This window comes from Anolis carolinensis, chromosome 4 (genome assembly GCF_035594765.1).
Source record: "Anolis carolinensis isolate JA03-04 chromosome 4, rAnoCar3.1.pri, whole genome shotgun sequence".
NCBI lineage: Eukaryota > Metazoa > Chordata > Lepidosauria > Squamata > Dactyloidae > Anolis > Anolis carolinensis.
In genome coordinates this window covers 220585288-220603040 of record NC_085844.1, presented here as the reverse complement: position 1 = coordinate 220603040, position 17753 = coordinate 220585288, and the positions used below count along the sequence as shown (strand labels likewise).

The window sequence follows — 17753 nt, the reverse complement described above, 5'->3', positions numbered from 1 at the left end:
AGAAATTGCTACAAGAGGCAGAGAGAAAATAATTTTGACCATATCCTTGAGTTAAATTATTAAGGATGTGGTTCTGTGCAAATTTGCCAGAAGATAGTTCCATTGGTAGTCCCAACGAGAGTGGAGCCAATGAAAAAAAATGTTGTTGCAAGTGGATCTGTTCTCATTGGGAATATCTCAAGGATATAGACCACACAAACATATATTCCTGTATAGGTGAAATCTTTCTTCCTACAACTTGAACCTATTGCATTGTATCCTGCGACTTCATCACATTGGGGTTTAAATGGCCCCTTTTGTCTCTTTTGGGCAGGGCCTGTCGAGTGCCATCAGATGACACTGGCTTGACCCCACCCACATTGCTCCCAAAGTGAAATTCCACCATGGGGAGAAAAGTGTACTTTGGTTAGCTCCAATAGAGCTATCCACATTTTGTTGCCCTTTCCTCCATCTGATGAGGGAAAGGGCAAGGTGTGCTGCTGTCCTTTCACTTATAGGATGGGGACAGGGATAGAGAGCTAATGTGCCTTGTCCTGTCCCCACCATGTTATGGGGGAAGGAGGGAGGGTACATGGGATGCCACGACTGCTAACAAAACGGCACAGCTCCAGGGGCCATGTGAAGAAGTCCCTGGTAGCAGAAAACAAGCTTGCCCCCTTCTTAATTTTACATCATTTCAAATACTTAAACGTGGCTATCATGTCCTCTCTCAGCCTTCTCTTTTCTAAGCTAAACATATCCAGGTGCCTAAGATCATTCTGTTCACCTTTTCCTGAACAGATTCCAATCTGTCAGTATCTTTCTTGAATAGTAGTCACAGAACTGGACACAGTATTCCAGGCGAGATTTGACCAATGCAGAATAGCGTGGGGCTGTTCCTTCCCTCAATCTAAATGCTGTGCTCCTATTTACGAAGGTTAGAATTATATGGAATCAATAGTTGGAACAGACCACATGGGCCATCCAGTCCAACTCTCTGCTTTGCAGGAACATCACAATCAAAGTACCCCTGACAGATGGCTGCCCAGCCTCTGTTTAAAAGCCTCCAAAGAAGGAGAATCCACTATACTTTGAGGCAGAGAGTTCCACTGCTGAATAGCTCTTACAGTCCAGAAGTTTTTCCTAATGTTCAGGTGGAATTTCCTTTCCTGTAATTTGAACCATTGCTATGAGTCCTAGTCTCCAGGAAAGCTTCCAGCTTGTCAATATCTCTCTTAAATTATGGTCCCCAGAATCGGACACAGTATTCCAGATGAAGTCTGACAAAATCAGTATATAGAGGAACCATTACTTCCCTTGATCTTGACACTATACTCCTTTTGATGCAGCCTACAATCCCATTGGCTTTTTAGCTGCTGCATGAGGCAGTCTTTCAGATATCCTGAGTAGAAAGATTGGTTCCCGTGTAGAAATTTCTGTATCACCGCTTTGAGTCCCACCCATGGAAGAAAAGCGGGATAAAAATGGAATAATAATAATAATAATAATAATAATAATAATAATAATATCTTGTACTGAAAATGCCATTTTCTGTGCAAAGAAACATGTGCAAATTATGTGTAAAATTAGTCTTAAAACTGCAAGAATTCTTGTAGCCTAGGATTTTTTCAATTATTTTTAACAATTGTTTGAATATTTTGCATTTATTTCCATCCTTAGTTTAACAATAATATTAACAGCAAAACAATTTTGAGACAACAGTTCATCAATTGGAAGCATAGTCCTCAGTTAGTTGTAAAATGTCTGTGCAAACAGAACTATCTTAGATTGATGGCAGGTAAACAACAAAGTTGTCATTTAATTTAGACTTTCCCAAAAAGTAAATTTCAAATACTGGGAGTTGCTATTTCTCTCCACATCCAAGTTTTATTAAAATAGCATATTTGAAGTATTGCCTAAAACAAGGTCATTATGCACTAAGTTTTGTATGTATCTCTATGTTTTGAATAGCTGATTGTAATGTAATGGAACCTAAATGGAAAGCCTGATCTTGAGATTATATATATAATGAAGCACTGATGAAGCCTGTTTTCACATATATGTGAGAAACATTGCATGATTAGAAGTTAGAACCAAATTTGCCTTTGTTTTAAAAAAGAATGAAAATAAAAATGAATATGCCGAGGCTTTGGGGGGAAATAGATTCATCAATGTTACATCCAGAAATCACACACCAGCTGTTCAACACATTTATATGTTGCTCATTAGAAGAAATAAAAAAAAATAGTTTTGCAAGAATTTTAAATTGTTTTCCTTCCACCATATCTGGTTTTTTTAATTATAGTAAATTTTATTTCTGGATTAAAAAAAACACACTGTTGGTTCTATAAATTTATGATGAAAAAGAATAGATGAGCAAACAGTATATTTTAATTGTACTTGGAAATGAAGGAATTACAAGTAAATATATGTAATTGTTTACTACATTAGGCATGTCCATATGGGCATTAATGGTGAGCAGTTGGTGAATATAATATCTGAGATTTACTATAGACATTACTGAAAGGCATCCAATAATAATGGATAAACACCACAATGCTTGTACTCTCTCACAGACATTTTTATGTTTATAACATTCATATATGCACAAATGGGCTCTGGGAGGAGATAGGTAATGTGTGCATACTTTCTTTCTGACAAAAGACATAAACATCAGATAATGGATTTGATGTATATTGGAAAAGTCTTACAGAATGTCTTTCTCTCATTCCCTCATACGGCCACATTTTGTTTGCATAACTCAGTCTGAAAATGAATTTATAACATAAGCCATTTTGGATATCATGAGAATTTCTAAACAGAATGGTTTTCCAGCTACAATTGTTCCCACTGCCTCCCCATATTTCCTGGGCTCAGGCACCCCAGGGACAGTCTCTGCCCTACCTGTCTGCCTCACCTGCAGTGACATCGACCAGAAAAATCTGAGTGAGACCTAATGAAAGTAGGGAGCAAGGCTTTAAAACAAACAAACAAAAAAACCCAGTGCTCCAAAAATCTTCCTGTACTTTGTTTCATCTCCCATCCAATAAGAAAGTGGAAAGTGATCTCAGGACCTGGTTGTATTGCAAGTACAGTACAACTGCCATATCCATGGATTCCATGTCAAGGGTTTCATTTACGCATGCTCCAAAATTATTATTTCCCCCAGAAGAGTTTGTGGGCCTCCAATTGCACTGGAAATCTCCAAGTCCTCCAGTGTAGTTCTGTAGTATATTCCAGCCCACGTATAGTTAAATTATAGGGTTTGCTGTTACTAATAGTTTCAGGTATTCCTGCGGTATGCCTTAGAGCATATTCCTTATGGATATATGTAGAATAATACAAAGCATTTGGATTTTGTTTTGCTGTTATATATGTTGACTTTTTATTTAAATGAACACCCTCTGGGTGGGGAAAATGTTGGGAATAGCCATTAACTACTCTGACACAAGAGGAGCTTAATTTTAAAAAAGAAAGTAAACTACAGCCAAAAAAGCAGCCAATATCATTTTCTCTGGAGATTATCCATTTTTTCAGTTGGTGCTACAAGCCAGATAAAATGCTACATTAGTGGAAATATATTGTTTATCTCTGCCTAATCTAGATTAAACCATGTCACCATCAAGGACTAAGGAAAATGCCCTTAATGTGCAGATCAGATAATAGTAGTTTAATCAAGCAAGTGACCCAATATCATCTGTCTGTATTCTATTTCATAGTGAGTTTTTCATTCATGTATTTGTAGAAACTTTAATATCAGGAAGCATAAAGCCATTTCTAGAATTGTCGAAGGCTTTCATGGCCAGGATCACAGGATTGTTGTATGTATTCCGGGCTGTATGGCCATGTTCCAGAAGTATTCTCTCCTGACGTTTCGCCCACATCTGTGGCAGGCATCCTCAGAGGTTGTGAGGCATGGAGAAAGCTTCCTTGCCTAGTTTCTCCATGCCTCACAACCTCTGAGGATGCCTGCCATAGATGTGGGCGAAACGTCAGGAGAGAATACTTCTGGAACATGGCCATACATACAACAATCCAATTTCTAGAATTGTTTTAATTATTGCTTTTAGATATTATTTTCTCTATGTGGAAAATCCTTATGTACCTTTTGTATTATAAAAATGTAATGTGAAACTAAATAATTGTCTTCCATTATCTGAGGGAGGCTATTCTACCTCCTGACTCTTACTTTCTACCTAGTGACTCCTAATTTTTGGTGTCTCCTAGTACCCTTGAAAGGATAAAGTAATTGCCTATTTGAAGAATAATGTCTTTGCTCCACAGATCCAGTGCATGGTCCTCAGAATGTGGAAGTTGTTGACATCCGATCCCGGCAGCTGACTTTGCAGTGGGAGCCCTTTGGTTATGCTGTGACTCGTTGCCACAGCTATAATTTGACTGTCCATTACCAGTATGTATTCAACCAGCAGAAGTATGAGGCGGAGGAACTAATTCAGACATCATCACACTACACTTTGCGAGGACTACGACCCTTCATGACCATTCGTCTAAGATTGGCTCTTTCAAATCCAGAGGGCAAGATAGAGAGTGAAGAACTAGTAGTGCAAACCGAAGAGGATGGTAAGAAAAAAATTTTTGCCTTTAAAAAAGTATTTATATAATCAGTGGTCATTACAGGCAGTGAAGCTGCCTAGAAGTGAATCTGTTTTAGTTGGAAGGGGAAATTTTGGGTGGAAGGGAAGAAGTTATGAGAGAATCAATATGATGTGTATTAAAACATATAGTGATCAAGAATGCATTGAGGTTTTCTTAAATGTAAGTTTATCTCATTCTCAACCATCTAGAATTTAGTGGAGACTGAAACATAAACCCTAGTGGAGTACATTTTTCTGAATGTACACATTCGGGGGTGGGGGTGGGGGAGGAAACTCCTCTGATCAATTAAAATGCATGCAAAAACCTTATAGTTAAAAATGCATGCTCAAAAATGTACGTATTGTGAAAAAAATGCAAATCAAAATGTATACAAATTTCTTTGCAGAATCAAAAAGTGGTGTGGAAGGAAATTTGCATCCTTATAAGAAAGGAGGACTGAAGAAGCTAAGCTGTTAGTGGCATTTTGAACAAAACTGTACAGGATAAATTCAACTATCCCCTTTATATATGTTGGTTGCAGTATATAAGGAGGAATATTACTATCCATTCCTCGACAAAATTAGTTTTCTAATGAGAACTTTCCAGTATCAACCTTAGTTTGTGGTTCTAAGATTTATGTAGAAATTAGCTGATTCATAGCAAAAAGGGATTACCTAATCCTTTATTAAAGGTTGGCAAATGGCTCAATTTTGTCTACTGACTTACAACTTCAGGTTACACTATGAGCCAAGGAAATCAGTATTCATTACCACTGTTTGCTGAAATGGTAGATCAATTCCTTTACCGTCCCAATAGGCTTGTAGTTCACACTCTTTGGAGTTAACAGGCTGATTAAATTGGTAAATCCCTCTGTTGAAGTTAGTGGCCCAGGAAGTGAAACATTATACCTGATCTAGGATTCTGTTTTAACTGACCTATTTCACTGCTTTGGAAAGAAATAAAAAAGATTTCAGGCTTGAAAGCACATATGTATCAACACTGATAAATTAGTAGTACCTTAGTACAAATGAAAAGGCTAGTTAGAATGAAGTATGTACCTGTCCCCTATTTTAGAATAAAACAAAGCAGTTTTGAATATCTTTGTATTTGATGAGTGAAACAGTTACTCTAATGGAGAGAATTTTAAGAAGAAAAAGAAGAAATAGGAGGAGGAGAAAATGTTCTAACTTTTAGTTATTTTCTCATGTCCTTTCTAGTTCCTGGATCTGTCCCCCTTGAGTCCATTCAAGGAGGGCCCTTTGAAGAGAAGATTTATGTTCAGTGGAAGCCACCAAATGAAACAAATGGGATAATTACACTCTACGAGGTAAGGAGGATGAAGTCCATTGGAATCTGTTCACTGGAGTATGTGTGATAAAAGGAACATCTTTCTTCTATCCGTGGGAAATGTGATGTATGTTTCTGTAGGCACAGTTAAAGGAAGAGTGTGCTGGCACAGAGAGGCTAGTCTTATTTCCCTGATATGAAACCATGATTTATTATTAACCCTGAATTAGCCCACTCTTTACCTGTGTTTTCCTTTGATGTCTCTCCTAGTAAAGGAGATAATAGAGTGAACTTGCATTTTCCTTACATGTGCAGTGTTCATTGGGCACAGAAAAGAATGCTGGTCAATGGAAGTGGGCCACTGCAGAGGGATGGGTGCACTTACCCTGTAACTTCTCCTTTGGGCCACACAGTCACTTTTAGTGTTGTGAAATTTCGTTTGGACGCGGGTGAAGAAAGCAGACTGACAGCAGAAGTTGTCTTCAAGATAGTTTACTTTTGGCCAAGAGCAGGTGACAATGTTAGCTAATGCCCAGAAAACGCAATGCCACACCTTGCCTGTAGTGGCTTTCCAATTTATACAATTTTACAGAGCATGCGCAGAAGCTAACTGACAATGGAATTTGCTGACTATTACAATCCTTTTGGACATGCGTAGTTGCCTTGTAACTTATATAACTCATTACTCATCACATCAGGTGAAGTGTCCATAGTTTGCTCCACGTATGCACTATCCTCAGGTGACATGTTCATAGTTCATCCCACGTAACTCATCCGGGCAGCCAAATCATTACTGCAGTTTGCATGACCTTATATTGTGAGCAAAGAGCAAATGTCAGGCAGAACATGTCCTGTCAACACTTTCATGGAAAAACAAGATTTTTGAGTAAGGGTCATCTAGGTAAGGGATTATTAGGGTCTTTAAATAAAATATTCAAGAGCTGCTACATTATAAGCACAGCCAGTATTGATGTGCCATTTCCAATCCTAGGAATCAATCTAAAATGATTTTGATGCAAGTACAACCCAGGTTGTCCTGGATGTGTTCTGTTTGAGTTTGTGGAAACAATTAGCACAAAGTGAGCCAAACCACCATTTTGGGACTGTTTTCTATCCTCCTTCAAGATTTTTAAAGTCACAAGTCTGGGGGCTTCATAGGCTGTCCTTTCCCAATCCTTGGTAGAGAGGAGGCCAGTATATAGCATAATGTTTTTATTTCCCTTCAAATCCTTCAAGAGATCCTGGGGACTGAATAATGGGGTGTAGCCAACTGAAATAATAAAATAAATGTAAAAGGGATTGAAAAGGTGATAAACCGAATACACCATCTAAATAAAGACTTAGTAGCTCTCAGACTTCTGCATGCTGCCATTAAGAGATTAAACATGAATACACAATTCCTCTTTAGTTTCCTGCCTGTAATTTTCTTGAAAGGGCCATTTGATGAAGTGAAAAAGACTTTTAAGATACAAGTTGATCTTTTCTGTTCTGTTTCATGTTAGCCTCTAGCAATGATACCAGTTGTCTGTGCTATAAAAACAACTGGCATAAGACTGGATGTTTCTAACAAAATTAATGTTCTGAGCATTTCACATCTGGAAACATGATATACCAAAGGGATTTTGGTGCACATAAACACACACACACACACACACACACAACTAAGTTAAATACAGTAGAGTCTCACTTATCCAACATAAACGGGCCGGCAGAACGTTGGATAAGTGAATATGTTGGATAATAAGGAGAGATTAAGAAAAAGCCTATTAAACATCAAAATAAGTTATGATTTTACAAATGAAGCACCAAAACATCATGTTAGACAACAAATTTGGCAGAAAAAGTAGTTCAATACGCAGTAATGCTATGTAGTAATTACTGTATTTATGAATTTAGCACCAAAATATCACAATATATTGAAAACGTTGACTACAAAAATGCGTTGGATAATCCAGAACGTTGGATAAGCGAGTGTTGGATAAGTGAGACTCTACTGTAGCTTCAGCTTTTTGTGTGTCATAGAATCATAGAGTTGGAAGGGACTGCAAGGGCCATCTAGTCATCAAGTCATTAATAAAGATGTCAACAAAAGGCTTCTTAAATTTTCTATTACTAGTCATCCTTGTACACAAGAAATCCCTTATATGTCACCATGATGTACATTACAGTGAAAGTATATGACAGAACCAGAAGAGTTTGCAACCAAATCAAGACAGGTTTGTTTTCATCATAGGTTATCATGAGTTCTAGGCTGACAGTCTTTCAAAGGTATATTACATCCATAGACCTGATAACAAATAATGAAGTATAAATTGAATCTTACCTCAGTTCAGTCTTGCTTTCAGGGAATTTGCATGAATTGATGAGCAATTACAAGCAAACACCAGTTACATTTTTTAAAGGCAGCATTTATGTATGAAGTGGCTGTTTGCTCTTTGAAAGGGATGAGCAAATAGTCTATTTCATTTCCCCCAGAATTGGAATTTCTCATGTTTCACATTGTTTTCATTCCTCTTATGAAGGCACTATTAAATTCTTCAAAAAGGAATATCAATAAAATTCACCCATATTTTCTATTGGCCAAATCCAAAAGTATTTCCATCATGACTGTATGAATATTTGCTTTCAGGGTTAGTGCAATATCCAGTTATATATTTGAGTCTGACTTCAGGAGATAGCTGGCACATACATTTAACAGGAGTAATTACTCAGAATTGTCTTGTAAGGATTGTCAAAATAAATACATCTTATGATAGCAAAAGATAATAATAATAATAATAAACTTTATTTATACCCCGCCACCATCTCCCCAACGGGGACTCGGAAGAAGTCAAGCTACGCAGTAGAGAAGATCACACAAACCATGAAACCTGTTGCCTCCCCATTTTGCTAAACTTTGAGCAGATTTTCCTCACCCAAGGTGCAACTCTTCTTATTTGTTAGTATTTCTTCTCTCCTTGATTGTCAACTAAGGAAGATCCCTCACTGAAACTGTCACTTTTACACCATATGTGTGTCAGCTCTTTATAGGTCAGGCCTATGTGTGGTAGACTTGTGTATGGATCCATTTTAGTCATTTTCCTTTGACTTGTTCAGCTTCTCCAGATGGCCATAATGGCAAGGGCTTGGCTGCTATGTTTTTTTCACCTGAAACGGCCCACGTGGCTGCTGAAAGTGGTTTCTTCCCTTCTATTTGGGAGCACACAGCACATGCTTCCTTAACCCCATTCCTCAAATCCAGGCCCCCTTCAAAGGAAGAAAGGAAAGGATCCCAGGAACAGAAAGGGAATCCTTGTAAGTTCCCCATTGCTGCCAGTGTGCTGGATCTTCCCAGATCTTTTGTCTGCGTAGCCTAAAACAGATTTTTCCATTAGCCAGTTTTTGGGAGGCTCCCAAAAACAGATCTGGATACCCAACAAAATTCAAAAAACAGATCACCCTTCAGCTGAATTGCACACGCCTAATGTGTAGTTAGTTACACAAAATTGAAGGTAAGTAAGTAGAATCAGAAAAATGAATCTTTTGTGGATTTTTCTAGTAGTCTATTCAATTTACTATTGTGTGTTTTAAAGAAAAAATACAATAAAATAAACGATTAATTAGAGACTTTCAGGGAAGGATAATGCCTTTGTAAAGAGCATTGCCACGGAAGCCTAATACATTGATAATGCTGAAGACATCACATACTACCACAAAATGTGAAACAAATAACAATTGCTTTTCTAGGCCCCTACCTCCAGATCTGAAACCCATTAGTAAGAGCTGATTTTTCCTGCACAAAGTGTGTAAACTTCCCAGATTTCATCCTTTTCCCAAGACTCCCTTATGTTCTCATTCACAGCTTGCTGAAAATCTCCTAAAAGGCCATAACACCATAGCTTTCCACTACAATTCTTTCCTCTAATCCCCTTCACATTGAAAGAGGTGGGATTTTACACCTTTTTGTTAACAGATTGCTGGTGATAAGCAGAAATGCAGAGTTCAAGGTGGCAGAATGATAGAAATCAGGAAACCTGAAGTGAAAACTATCAGTAGCAACAAAGTTCCCTTCATCTTTAAAAAAAAGAGAATTTCCTTTAAAATTTCTTATTTTTCAACCATGAGTTCATTTCCCCCATTTCCCTTATAAGGTGTAATTTTTGTACTTTTTCTATGCAACGTTTTGTGGACAATTTTGCCTAATATGGGTATTTTTCAGGCAATTTTCTCTAATATAGTGCATTTTGTGTATTATGTTTTACTTATATACTCATTTTTGTGTTCAGATTTCTCTTATGTGCTCATTTTGGAACTTTTTTATTGGTGAATAGCAATGCAAAATGGCATAATTCTGAAATGTGTGATATTGAAGGCATTTCAGTGTGTGTATTGGTTAATGAAGGAAAAATCAGGTTCACTTTTAATGTTTATGTATATGTATATGGTTCACCTGAATATATATTGTTGAGAAACCAATATATTACAAATAAAATATGGAACTAATATAAATAGTGTTCCCATCCATTCATCAAGTGTACTACAGTTGGGAATATGTATTCTAGTTTGGAATATTTAGACAAAATAAATTAAAATAATTAATCATTCTAAAAATAAAGATCTGTTATATCAACTTTTGAAGTTCAGTTGTCAAATGACTGTTAACTAACCAAATGAGAAGGCATGCAGGGGTAAAACTAGAATTAGTAAGACCTGAAACTTCTCTGTAGTCTTGCTTTTGCTTTCTAAAATGTGAGATTTCCCTTCATTACTAGGAATTTTTTAAAGTAGCAAAACTACTTGAGTTTTGGGATAATCATTAAAAGCTAAAAGCCTCTTTTCTAGCAAAACCCATCCCTATCAAGAAGATGAATTCATACTGTCATTTTGCATTCTCTGGTTTTGTACAACTGTCTCTAAACTGCTACAAATCTTTTCCAGGACATCATGAAACATTTTATTGTGGTTTACACAGTCTCATGAGTAATGGAAGAATGAATAATATTCAATCTCATTCCTGCTTTTGCTGTTATTGCTGTTATTGATACATTTGCATCATGTCTTTCTCCCAAAATACAAGCAAAAGCACACACAAAATATTTATGGTGATCAAAATGAAATGAAATTACCCTTAGAATCAAACCTTTTTAAAGCAAATTAATTAAACATGTCAAAGATAAGAATCAGATGAGCAGCACACTATTTAAAGTCCTTGCAGCCAGTTTCTAAACATATTTTGGGATTTAAAAGTTTTTACTAATCAATGAAAGAGGGAACCATCCTAGCCTGTCTGTGGAGGGAGTTCAAAAGCTTGGGAGCAGCCAGTTATTCCTACCAGACATATGAATGAAGATAGTAATTAAGAAATTACACTATTTATTTATTTATTATTTACAGTATTTATATTCCGCCCTTCTCACCCCGAAGGGGACTCAGGGTGGATTACATTGTATATACATATAAGGCAAACATTTGATGCCCTATACACATAGAACAAAGACAGAGACAGACGCAGAGGCAATTTAACCTTCTCCTGAGGGGATGTTCAATTCCGGCCACAGGGGGAGCAGCTGCTTCATCATCCACTGCAATGGCAGTTCCTCATGCCAATGGCAGCTGGATGATTTTTATGGAGTCGTAAATTAGTTAAATTAGCCTCCCCACTTTATAAGTGGTACCTTAATTTCCCACTTGATAGATGCAACTATCTTTTGGGTTGCTAGGTCAGCAATGAGCAGGGGCTATTTTTCATTTTTAATTGTTGGGTGCTCATCCCGGCATGGGCTGGCCTTGAACTTATGACCTCTTGGTCAGAGTGATTTATTGCAGCTGGTTTAAGATTATGAAGGCCAGTAAAGATAGGGCTTATTTATCTACAAAAGTGCATATACGTTTTAAAATGCTACCTTGAAATCTGAACAGGTTTTTGAAGAAAAATATGTCTAGAATCATAGAACTGAAATTACAAGAGCCATCCAGTTCAAACCCCCTTCCATGCAGGAACACAGAATCAAAGCACTCCTAATTAATGGTCATCCAATCTCTGTTTAAAAATCTCTAGAAGAGGAGACTCCACCATGGTCTGAGGCAGCATATTTCTTTTATAAAAGCTTTTCCCATCAGAAAGTTCTTCCTAATGTTTAAGTGGACTCTTTTTCCCCCTGCAATTTGAATCCATTGTTCTGTGTTCCAGCCTCCAGACCAGCAGAACACAAACTTGCTCCCTCCTCAATGTGACATCCTTTCAAATATTTAAACATGGTTATCGTATCTCCTCTCCACATTCTTTTCTCCAAGCTCTCTAAACCTTTCATCATAGGGATTGTTTGCCCTTTTCTGGACATGTTCTAGCTTGTCAATATTCTTCTTAAATTGTGATGCCCAAAACTGGACACAGTATTTCAGCTCGTGTTCAGCTTGTGGTCTATTAAGATTCCTAGATCCCTTTAATTTATACTGTTTTCAAGCCAGGTGTCACCCATCATATATCTCTGCATTTCATTTTATTGCCTACCCTACATTTATTGAAATTCATTTTGTTAGTTTTTGCCCAGCTCTCTAATCTGTTAAGATCATTTTGGATTCTGATCCTGTTTTCTAGAATATTAGCTCCCCCACCCCCACCCCCCGCATTTGGTGTCATCTGCAAATGAAGGTCTATTAAACTTTTATGTTTCCATCTGGCTGAAGTACTAAATATTAATTATTTGTATAGCACTGACACAGAACATTGAATAAAGTAGTATTTTGGTGTTGTTGAGTTCATTCAAGTTTTTTTCTGAGTTATAATAATCCTAAAGTTTATCTAGCACAGGAGCTTCTCTGTAAGATTTTTATAGGGGATTATCATTGCCCTGCTCTTAGAGATTATGAATTGTCCAAAGTCACCTGAGGGGTTTCCATGGCCAAAGAGAAATTTGAACCCTGGTGTCTTGGAATCCAAACATTCAAATCACTGCACCATACTGGCCCTCTAAATTAGTATCTCAGTCTTATTTATAAAGAACCAGGTTTATAATTTCAGTTTTAGCCATGTCAGCATTGGCATAAGAATTAGAACGAGACAGAGAAACCTTTTACACAGATACTGTTTTTTCTATGTTGCTTACAAAATCATTATGCAGACAATTACAAAGTGGTAAATAACTACTAGAGTGGGCAAGTGATTGGAGATATGTTAGATAGGGACATTTATATGTGAGGCTATCAGGAGAAATGAATCACAGTGCAGTGACAGAGTTAAATGGTGACTTGGTTTAATGAAAAGGATTGGTTATGACTTAACTATGTGAAATCTGTACATGTGTTCAGATTCTAAATGAGGTTCAGTGTGATTTTCAAAAATGAGAAATGATATATATCAAATAATCATATGAATCTTACCAATGTTCCTAGTGAATATTGTCTCTTGCTTTTGAACAACTTTCAGCAGGTAGCACAATGTCATTGTCATCAGATATAAATGTCACTCAGAAAGAGCCATCCCTGAGCTTTGAAGCACACTTTTGTTTCATTGCACTTCAGAAGTGAACATAAAATGGGAATAAGAAATTGTGTTAACCTGTACTGAATTTCTACTTCCACCTTTTCTTACTTCAATAACTGGAAACTAACTTGAAATGGAAGCTAAACCCTGATGAGGAGAATCCTAGGCTGATGAAAATCTTCATAGTTCACATTCTTCACAAAATTCACACATTATTGGTTTGAATAGAAAACAGCACTATTGTGCAGAAAACAGCATTTTCTACACCTATATTAGCACTTCTCATTGAAATATTTTCCACAGAGAAACACTGTTTCATACACAGAAAATGATCTTTTTTTGCACATTTGTGAATTTTGCACAGAATAAACATGAATTGTGAAGAGCCTTTGGAAACTGTTTGTTAATACTCCCTCACAGTGGGAAAAATTATGAAGTTTTTTGTTACTACCTTCATGAAGAAAATTGAGGAGAAGTACCTTCCAGTGTATTCCTGTTTGGGCTAGGTGGTTCTTTTGGCACTATCCAACTCCTAAGAATTGATTATTCTATAAACAGTAGAGCATTCGCCTTTACATTCCTGGTTCATTTCTTCTGGACAGTGGTGTGGATTTAGCTCAGAAAGAGAGAGCAAGTGAATGGGCAGTGGTAGCAATAAAGAGGTATAAAATGGTAGCAATACCAATAGAGTGGTAGCAATAAAGCCTTTGACAACACAAAGAAGAAAGTTCTCTTTTGAATGTGGGTAAATTGATGGCATTCTGCATAGGGGCCTCTTGAAATCTGATGCTGTCACTGGGTTCCTCCACTTGTCTATATGGAGGAGGGGTCTTTTTTAAAGTGCATTCATTCAGAGTATAAAAAGTCATTTACATCCAATCATTTGTTAAAGATTACACAAAAACATTACACATATATGCACACATAAATGCTCACAAAATGCTGTTCAGGAAAAAAGTGTTATGCAAAATGAATTGTTAAGCAAGTTTCTCAGGTTTTTTTTATCATGTCAGAAGTAAATTTAGATTATACTGCAAGACGCTTCTGATGTGAGAGAATCAGCCATCTACAGAGACATTGACCAGGAGACTCCTGGATGTTTTACCATCCTGTGGGAGGCTTCTTTCATGTTGCTGAGTTTCTCAGTTAATCTAATTATATTATACAGTTTTGAAAATGATAGTTTTAAGCTATTACACAAAGAAAGACCTAAAGGGGGGAGGGGTGTTTTTAAAGAATCCTTTTTTTATAGAAAACCCCAGAAAATAAATGTTTCACTAATACTTATGTGCCTAGCCTTCTTTCTGATTTTTCTTTTGAGTGCCTAAAGCCTTTGTAGTTATAATTGTGTGATCAAATGGACTATTAAGCCTAATGTTTGCTAGGGAAAAAATGGTAGAAAGATTCTCTTTAAAGCATCCAGTATGTTTCCCTTCAAGCTGTAAGTAGTTTCTAGTGGTGCCTGTTAGTTAGCATTTAAATGCATACTACCAGAAGCCCTATGGGAGTTTCTGATCCATAAGAGGCCTGAAAGAATCTCCAGCACTGATTTCTTCTTTAGGGTATACACAGAGTGCATGTTTGATTTCTTGCAGTTTCTTATTTTGTGAACGATTTTCATTTTTACAGAGAAAGGATGGGTTCTCAAGAGTTTCCCAGGGGGTACTGTGAATGTAGATTTGGTGAATATAAACAATTCTATTTTATAACAATATTTCCATTCTAAAATCAAAGAAAGGAAATGCAAAACTATTGTTTCTTCAATCTCAGTTACAGCATTATATAAGCAAAATAACCATATAGTCATTCAACAGTTGAATTATAGCTCTTGAATAAACAAAATAGCTTTGTTGAGATGACTTTCTTGAGAGATACCTGGGGAAAGTGGAAGAAGTTATTTTAAAGTGAATATTTATTTATTTATTTATTTCCGGTATTTCTACCCCGCCCTTTTCCCCTGGGGGACTCAGAGCGGCTTACAAATTGGCAGTACAGTGAATTCTGCTACAGGAAGGGCCAGGTCACATAGCTTTTCTTTTCTTCCTTGTGGGGAATGGTGTCCACTGTCCAGACTAAAAGACTGCACATGAAATACAACCCAGAAGATTTATTTGAAACTGTGGTGAACTTTAAACTATACTGGACAATGTTGTAGCATGTTGAATATTTCCACAAAATTATCATCATTTTAACCCCCCCCCCCCCCCCCCCCCACACACACACACACCACCACCACCTCCACCACCACCCTGGAGATGTTTGGAGCATAAAAAGGTACTTTACATAAATTCTAATTGTTTAATTACTTTTAATGTGTGTGTATTTCTATGTATCGTATGGTTACATACGCTACAATTTTTTTGTTTATTTAATGTGTATGCCTCTTTTCTACTGAAGTGAAACTTAAGGCAATAAAAGTTTAAAAACAATTTTAAATTTTAAATTAAAACCACTTCATCAAACATTATAGAATCAATTTTTAAACATATGCACGGTTTTTTAAAAATAAATAAAATAAAACATCCCTAATAAAAGGTATTCCTCCGATTTATATATAAATATCCTGCTTAAACAGATTTTTTTTTTGTTTTCCAGAAAAAGAAAAGCAGGGAGAGGGGCAGCCTAGTCTCCCACAGAAGGGTAGGAGCAGCCACTGAGAAGGCTCTTTTTCAGGTTCTCACCAAGTGAGCCTGTGATGGTGGTAGGACCAAGAGAAAGCCTTGCTTTGAAGATCTGAAAGCTCTAGCAGGTTCACCTTGAGAAATTCAGGCATTTAGATGTGAGAGAAAAATGAATCACATCATTACGTATGAGAGAAGGTGAATCATATCCTGCCATTATAACAAGAGGAAAAGAGGTGGGAGGGACTACATTTTATACTACAAAAAAGAACCAATAAACTGATCTGAGACACAGTTGATTAGCTTCAAGTTTTAAAGTACAATACATGTCTTATTCATAAAAGTTTTAAAATTTGACAAGTAATTACTAGCAATTTGACTAGTATTGTCTGTTCTCTCTGTTTTCTGATGTTAACATTTGTCACCCAATAGCTCCATTTTTACTTTCGGGAAAATGACAATACTGTAGTTGTCTAGTACCAAGTGAGGGCACATTTTTAATGAGTGTCTTGGTAGCTACTTGTTGGAATAACGATCTGGAATTGAGTTATGTTTTAGCTGCTGTAGCAATAGTTACAATTCACTACATAACCGTTGAATAAGAAAGGTTTGTATACCTGTTACTTTTGATGGTGTGAATGTGCTATATTATTCTGAGTAATGGAAAGGGGAGAAAAAGGCTTATATAGCTGGCTGAGCTGTGTGAGAGAAAAAGAGCATGCAAAACTAAAAAGGAGAGATATATTGACCTGCTCTGGAGAGTTGAGTTAAATATTTAAAAACACAAATGAAAGTACTCTGCCTTTTTTATTCCAATTGGCTTGCATTGCTACTGCCTGAAGAATGTGAGGGAAGGAAAATCAGTGTGGATATTGGAATGAGAGGACAGGAATCCTTGCTAGTTTGATTGGCCTTAACTAGTAGTACATACATAACTTAAGCTGGTCCAAAGTAAATTGCCAAGGTGGTGTGGGTTGTCTGTTTTAAGACTACAGTCTGTAACATATAAGTAATAAGTCACTGGATGACTCTACTGCATTATATAGTCAATATAGACCCATATAATGTAGTTTGAATTACATTAAGTTGCATTATATGGGTCTACATTGGCCATATAATGCAGTTCAAAATTATTTGGCAGTGTCGATCCAACCAAAGCTATTTTCCCCTCCCCAGAGTTTGTTTTTATTTTAAGATGAAATAATCTGCTGTGAATGGAGGAACCATAGCAGATTGCTGGTAGTCAGCCAAGTTCAGAAAGTCAGGTCAAGTCAGTTTCAGAGCAGGAATAGGAACTGGGTGAAAGCTGTTCCCTAATCCTGGATAAATGAGGAAGCTCAGGCATGTTATCCAGATCAGTCTTCACAAATGAAGTGAGGGGTTGCAGTCAAGGTTTCTGGGGAAGCATAGTTGTGAAACATTCTTCCTAAATACTGGGATTAAATGACTGAAGATGTTGTCTACGATTGGAAAGTTACAACCACCAACAGCATTGCTGAGTACAGCTTCAGATTTCCAGTTTGACTTGTGGAAGTCTGGCTTATCTACTGGGACTCCCTGGCATCCTAACTCTGATTTACAGATTTCTTGTCCCTGGATTGTTTGACAGCTAATGCTTCTTGCCTCCACAGCTTACTGCTTTTGGGAATTCTGAACCTTGCTTGCAGTTAAGAGCCACTAAAATGCCTTCAGAAAGATTTGTCTCTTTTTTCCTAGTTTTTTTAAAGCATTCTGGTTATATATCATCCCCAGAACACCAGCTGGAATGGCAAACAAAACAGCAACTAGAAAACTGTATTACTTCTTCT

The 17753-nt window shown here is 36.9% G+C and overlaps 1 protein-coding gene across 23 annotated transcripts in view; it reads left to right on the top strand.

Moving 5' to 3' along the window:
• Nucleotides 1-17753, top strand: part of ptprt (protein tyrosine phosphatase receptor type T) — an 845816-nt gene that overhangs the window by 562017 nt on the left and 266046 nt on the right. For all 23 annotated transcript variants that reach the window (XM_062979724.1, XM_062979726.1, XM_062979725.1 and 20 more), the window contains exons 8-9: nucleotides 4264-4560; nucleotides 5793-5902. In XM_062979724.1, coding sequence (XP_062835794.1) covers nucleotides 4264-4560; nucleotides 5793-5902 — 407 coding nt within the window. The remainder of the gene's footprint in view (nucleotides 1-4263; nucleotides 4561-5792; nucleotides 5903-17753) is intronic.